This window comes from Phymastichus coffea, unplaced genomic scaffold, assembly GCF_024137745.1.
Source record: "Phymastichus coffea isolate CEN01 unplaced genomic scaffold, Cenicafe_Pcof_1.1 PCOF00093, whole genome shotgun sequence".
NCBI classification, from domain to species: domain Eukaryota; kingdom Metazoa; phylum Arthropoda; class Insecta; order Hymenoptera; family Eulophidae; genus Phymastichus; species Phymastichus coffea.
This window is the reverse complement of record NW_026706904.1, coordinates 795,478-801,832: the sequence shown is the minus strand read 5'-3', so window position 1 is coordinate 801,832 and position 6,355 is coordinate 795,478. Positions and strand designations below refer to the sequence as shown.

At 30.6% G+C, this 6,355-nt stretch overlaps 2 protein-coding genes across 2 annotated transcripts; one reads left to right on the top strand and one right to left on the bottom strand.

The window, feature by feature from the left end:
• Nucleotides 1-267: 267 nt before the first annotated feature.
• LOC131669453 (bifunctional coenzyme A synthase-like) lies at nt 268-2,535 on the top strand. The gene is made up of 5 exons (XM_058944325.1): nt 268-1,093; nt 1,176-1,519; nt 1,591-1,845; nt 1,911-2,093; nt 2,165-2,535. Exons 1-5 carry the CDS (start codon nt 502-504, stop codon nt 2,366-2,368), a joined length of 1,578 nt encoding a protein of 525 aa, XP_058800308.1. The 5' UTR covers nt 268-501; the 3' UTR covers nt 2,369-2,535.
• Nucleotides 2,536-2,602: 67 nt separating this feature from the next.
• LOC131669429 (myb-like protein P) lies at nt 2,603-6,241 on the bottom strand. Its single transcript, XM_058944290.1, has 6 exons — nt 5,998-6,241; nt 5,533-5,591; nt 4,259-4,652; nt 3,796-3,965; nt 3,177-3,708; nt 2,603-3,095 (listed from the first exon to the last, which is right to left on the bottom strand). The coding sequence occupies exons 1-6, from the start codon at nt 6,032-6,034 to the stop codon at nt 2,986-2,988; spliced, it is 1,302 nt and encodes a 433-aa protein (XP_058800273.1). The 5' UTR covers nt 6,035-6,241; the 3' UTR covers nt 2,603-2,985.
• Nucleotides 6,242-6,355: the final 114 nt, after the last annotated feature.

Below are 6,355 nucleotides of genomic sequence, written 5' to 3'. Positions count from 1 at the left end.
TCAAAGTTGGTAGCAGCAGAAAATTCAGTTTTTATATAACTATTCCTTGCGGTTTGGAGAGACAGCAACACATTATGTTTTTAACAAAATAATAATAAAAATAAAAGTGATTATAATATCAATAAATTATATAATAATTTCAATCATATGTTCTTTTGTCAAACGAGCAAAAATTATATAAGCTTAAGCGATGACCATGACAGTTTCGAATTTTTATTTTCAGACTTTATTTACACAATCAGAGTTGTCTATAACACTGTAGTACTGATAAGTAATACTTATCTGATATTTATTCGTATTTTTTTAAGTACTCAACCTAATCACGCTTACGTCATAATTGTTAGAAATCAAAATTTCTATCTGTGCGAAGGTGAAAGTAATAATTTTGCTGATTTTTTTTCTGTGAACTGTTAACTTAAGGTTATGTGTGATTATTAATTGTCAGTATATATATATACATATATATCTATATATCAGTATTTACTTTGTGGTTTGGAAAAGATGGTAAATACTGGATTGTTAGTACTGACAAATCCAAAAAGGATTGGAAAATTATTACCAATCATTAAACAACATGTTTTAAAGACTTTATATATACAGTACTTTCCAGAAAAAAATATTCTTGTCTCCAGTTCATATTCAGTATCTCCAAAGTTGACAGGTCCTTGTTACTCACGGATCATAGCTAATATTTATGCATTTGCTACTAATCATTCTAACAGTTTAGATGTGCGAGTATTATTATCAAATTTGAAGAGTTCAAATGGATCAATTACACATACCAAAAGGCCAGTTGAATTAGTTATTTTTGATAGAATTTGTAGTAATAGTGATGCAAATACTTTTATGCAAAATTGTTTATCCAATACATCAATGGGCTGCAAGTATCTTACATTTGATGAAAAAGAACTAGAGACAGAATATGACGAAACTAGTGCAGAATCAAATAGTGAAGATAAGTTGTATAAAAATGTGGTTCTTGGTGGTACCTTTGACAGACTCCACAATGGCCATAAAATATTTTTAAGTGAAGCAATTTTACGGTGTACTGATAGTTTAACAGTAGGAGTGACAGATATAAACATGATAAAAAGTAAATATTATTTTATTTTTTAAAATATCAATAAATGTTTTATTTCATGGTACTTATAGCAATGAATAATTTTCTATTTCAGAAAAAATGTTGTGGGAATTAATTGAATCATGTTCTCAACGAATTGCTTCATTAAAAGATTTTACAGAAGATGTAGATCCTAGTTTAAAGTACAACTTGGTACCAATTATTGATATGTATGGCCCCACAAAAGATGATCCTAATTTTGAAATGATTGTAGTTAGTGAAGAAACAAAAAAAGGAGGTGAAATGATTAATGAAAAACGTAAAGAAAATCATTTAAATTCACTTGATATTTATGTTGTCAAGTTGGTTGAGGATGCAAATCACACAGAACATGAAGAGACAAAAATCAGCTCAAGTAACAATAGAATACGCTTACTTGGTACAAGATTGAAAACACCTGTAAGTTTAAAGATCCTGAATACTTTTTGCAACTTTATAATTTTTAAACAAAATAAATATATTTTTTATAGAATCTAGATGGTAAAGCCATTCTACCATATATAATTGGGCTTACAGGTGGAATAGCTAGTGGTAAATCATCAGTAGCTAACAAGCTGCAAAATTTAGGTGCTGGTCTTATCAATTGTGATTTACTTGCACATTCCTTATATGCCCCAGGTATGAAATGTAATACCTTAATAAAGGAAACATTTGGACCACAATTTATAAATCCTGATGGTCAAGTGAATAGAAAAGAATTAGGAAATTTAGTCTTCCATAACGAGGTGAATTATTATTTTCTTGAAAATCTATTTTTAGTTCATTTATAAATACATTTTACATTTTACAGGCTGAATTAAAAAAATTAAATAACATAATGTGGCCTGCGATTCTTGAGGAGACAAAATATCAAATTAATAAATTGTACAAAGAAGGGTTTGAAATAGTTGTAATAGAAGCAGCAGTTTTGATTCAAGCTGGTTGGCAACCTCATTGTCATGAGATTTGGACTTGCATAGTTCCACAAGAAGAAGTAAATAGATTATTGCATTTATTCTTTTTTACCTTAAATGGACTTATTTTTATAATTTTAACTTTTTTAAGGCTGTAAATAGGCTTATGGAACGAAATAAATTTAGTGAAGAAGAAGCTAAGAAAAGAATTTTAGTTCAACCAAATAATGTTGAGCAAGTGAAGAATGCTCATGTAGTTTTTGCTACTTTATGGAGCCATGAAATTACACAGCAACAGATTCAAAAAGCTTGGAATGAAATATTAAAAGACTTAAAAAAATATCTAAAAAGCTAGTAGATTAGCTTAATGTTAATATTCAACAAATTTTTTATGCTTAATGTAAACAACGCAAGGTTTACAATTTTTATTATGCAAGGCTGGTGTAATATATGTACAGAAATATCTATCTATATTTCTATGATAAAATTTAATAAAATAAATTATAGAATTGGAACTGTCATCTTTTAAAATTTCCATTAATAAAAATAAATATAAACTTTATAATTAGCAAATAACATGTTACTACTTTCAACAAATAAATTTTATTTGAAACTGATACAAGATTACAATATCAATAGGACATATTGTACTAAATTAGACCTACCATGAAGACACATCTTATTCTACGTCAGTAAAATATCAAAAAGCATTAAACTAGCAAGCTGTTTTATAAAATTCAATTGACACTTGCCAATGTTTCAAAGTGATTTTACAATTTACAAAACAATTAATTTATTCTTTAGTCTACAGATTAATTCGTCTTGAAAGTAATGAAAAAAATGTTTCTCGTCTAAAAATCAACAAATTGTGAAAAATACAATTTTTTATTTTCCGATGCCATTTCTACTATGCAAATTGCATATAAGCTTCAAAATTGAATAAAAGTAATATAATTAATTCTCGATACTTGATCAACCCATATTCACGTCTTCACCTTCTTTTTCTTCTGGATAAACCAGATTGTAAAGTCCCTGCAGAGCAGCCTTTGCAGCCATTCTCTTTGCATCCTTCTTATTTTTAGCTGCAACAATATTTATATAATATTATTAATATTATAATGATATAAGGTATCACAATAAAAATGTAATGGTGAAAAATTTACCAGCTCCAGTGAACTCTTGATCATCAACATGCACTCCAAGAGTAAACATGGTGTTGGGGGGATTGCCAACACGACTGACTTCATGGTAGGTCAGACCAGGTCTCATTTGATTCAGTAACATAACGGGATGAATACTGGTTGGATTTGGCGGCAATTCTTTTTGCACAACTGGCTTGTTAACAGGTTGTTCTTTCTTCACTTTTCCAGCAAGTGGTAAGCCAGGTCGTGGTACAGGAACAACTGTACCTTGGTTTTGCCATTCCAAGAATAATTTGTAGAGAGCAAAACTTGCCAAAGAGCTCCATGGGATTTCATCAGGTTCTTCAATTTCCATATTGGTTTCACCTTCCTTATTTTCAGTTCCTTCACCAACATTAGGATTAGCAATATTTTCATTTTCTGCATCAATACGTGCTTTCATTGCCACAGCAGTCATTTTTTCCAAGAGAAGACTCTTCAATGCATTCTCAGCAGCGTTTTGACGAGCGAGAGGCTTTGAAATACCTTGTCCAATGTACGTTTTACCATCAATCTAGAAAATAAAAATAATTTTATTTTAATACTTTACTTTACTTAAAATTAATACTTTAGGTTTGTTGATTCAAAATGTATGTTTTACCTCTGCATGAACTAAGAAAAGAGAGTTTGGCAAAGAAGCTTGAGTTTCTGGAAATGTAAACTGTACTCCTGTTTTCATTTCATTCAATACCATAATGGCATTTTTGGGTTGGATTGTCTTCCTTAAACGCTGATTCATACGTAGCCTCTTCAATTTACGGTTAACTTTCACTAAGAAAATGAAAAAATTGTAATTCAATTCCAATAAGAAAAATTAGAAAATATATTTAATATTTAAAAAAATTCAGAAAGATTATTTCACAGTGATTATTGTAATACTAAAACTCAACAGTATTAATACTGGAGTACTTAGAAATTGAAAATCTTCAAATTTGCGCAGTGATTTGTCATCATATTAAAAAAAAATATTTTTATTTGTACAAAATTTGAGGATATAAAAAATGAAACTGGATATCTAAAAGAAAACAAGTTAAGCAAAATTTAGAATTTGTTCTTCTACTCACAACCAGGAATCTTGCGCCTCCATTTTGGTACTTCCTGGATATCACTTTCCATACTCTCGCTTGGGAGATCACTGTTGTCTACTCCATTATTAGGTTGTTGTTGTTGTTGTTGTTGTTGTTGTTGTTGTTGTTGCTGCTGCTGTTGTTGCTGCTGCGACTGTTGTTGTTGGAAATTCTGCTGTTGATTTTGATTGAATTGTTGGTTTTGCCCTTGAGCTGGAGTGCCCTGAGCATTACCACCACTGCTTTTCAAAATTGGCTTTAAACGTTGTGGTTGAGGTGTTGAGTGCTGTTGTTGCTGTTGAGGTTGCTGTCTTACAGGAGTGCCACCTCCACTCTGGTTGAAATTTTGTTGATTTTGGTTTCCACCCTGATAATTTCCGTGATGGTTGTACTACAAAACATAGGGGGAGGCCGCTACACAAGGAACGTCGACGGTTGTGCTATCCCACCAAGGCCCAGCATCACATCTGCTTTATAGCAGCAACTCTAACGCTGCCCACATAGCTTTTTACCAGCCAATTTCCCTTTAACTACGGCTTGTTTTATATCAACTCATAGCAAGTCAAGTTTTTGTGCAATAACGAAACTTTTTAAGCGAGCCAGATGTAATCTCCATGTGGTCAATATACAAATGGCTAAAGAAAATATTGATATATACGTCTCAGTAACAACAAAATTTGCATATTTCTTTCCAACTTGATTAGGCATGAGTTCAGCTCGAATTATTTAGGGAACAGCTCATGGTACATATGCTATGTAGGTAACTGGCGAACTTGCCCTTGGCGGAATGCACATCCTCGGTATATTTGTATAGCTACTACAGCCTGCATGGCAGGATTGGGAGATAGGAATCACTAATTAGTACATGCAAACACGATTGCTCCATATTACCTTTTTTATAATATAATTACAAATTGAAGCAATGTATTTTGGCCAAGAAGCGTTTGTTTTTATTCCTTTTGGCAAATTAAAATTTTTTATTGAAAAATTTATAAAATATAGACTAATTATTACATATATTTTAGTTCAACCAATGGCAAAATTTTTATATTATTATATATTCAATTGTTTTTATGAAATTATATTTTGTGATAGAAGTATATAATTCAATTCTCATTTTCTTTACAACATTCTAAAGAATTTTAACAAATAAATTTATCGATCCATATAATTTTACTAAATAATCTTGCAAACTAGTTAAAATAATACTTATAATACTTATAGTGGCAATTCTAAGGGACAATGATGTGAAAATAAACATGAAAACTTACAGATTGCTGTTGATATTGTTCTCTTTGTTGCATATTGCCACCGCGCTGTTGCTGATTGCCTGATTTCACAAAATATAAAATTATCAGTTAATGTAAGATATTAAATAAAAAAAATTAAAGCGTCATTTTCTTAATCCTATTTTGTTTGAAAAACTACTCAATTAGAATAATTTTGGATTATTCCACAGAATTAATTGCAGAAAAGTAATGACATGACTGCATTACAAATGTTACAATCGTTACAGAATCTCTACGAAGGATATATCCCTATTCACTTCAAAATAAGCATGCACAAAGTGACGCGACGCCATTTTACCGCAGACAGATATTGATTATTCACATCCTTGAACAAATATACTCTTTCATCAAAAGCGTCTTATTATATTTATTATACAATTCGTATATTGATGATAAGAAATTTATAAATGCACTTATTAATAACTAAAGATCTATAAAATGATTTACCGGTGAAGTTCTGGCTTTGTCTACTTCTCGTGTACATAATTGTCTTATATCACCAAACTTATATTTCTAAAGAAATATAAGAAATTTAGTTTTATTTGTAAAATTAAAGATTATTTATGAATTTCAGTTGATAAGATATGCAATTACTGTAAAAGTTAATACTAAAATTATAACTGCAGTGCCGCGAAAAACGAAACTGCTTTGCGGATGAAAATGCTGCAATGGATTGGTTTGGAGCTGGAACGCCGGCGACCGGATGCAATTTATAGTGGAGGGGAGATGTCGGAAATGACGTACACAAACGGCATAAAATTACATGTTGCAAATTTTCAAAAGTAACCGCGAAAATCATTAAGAA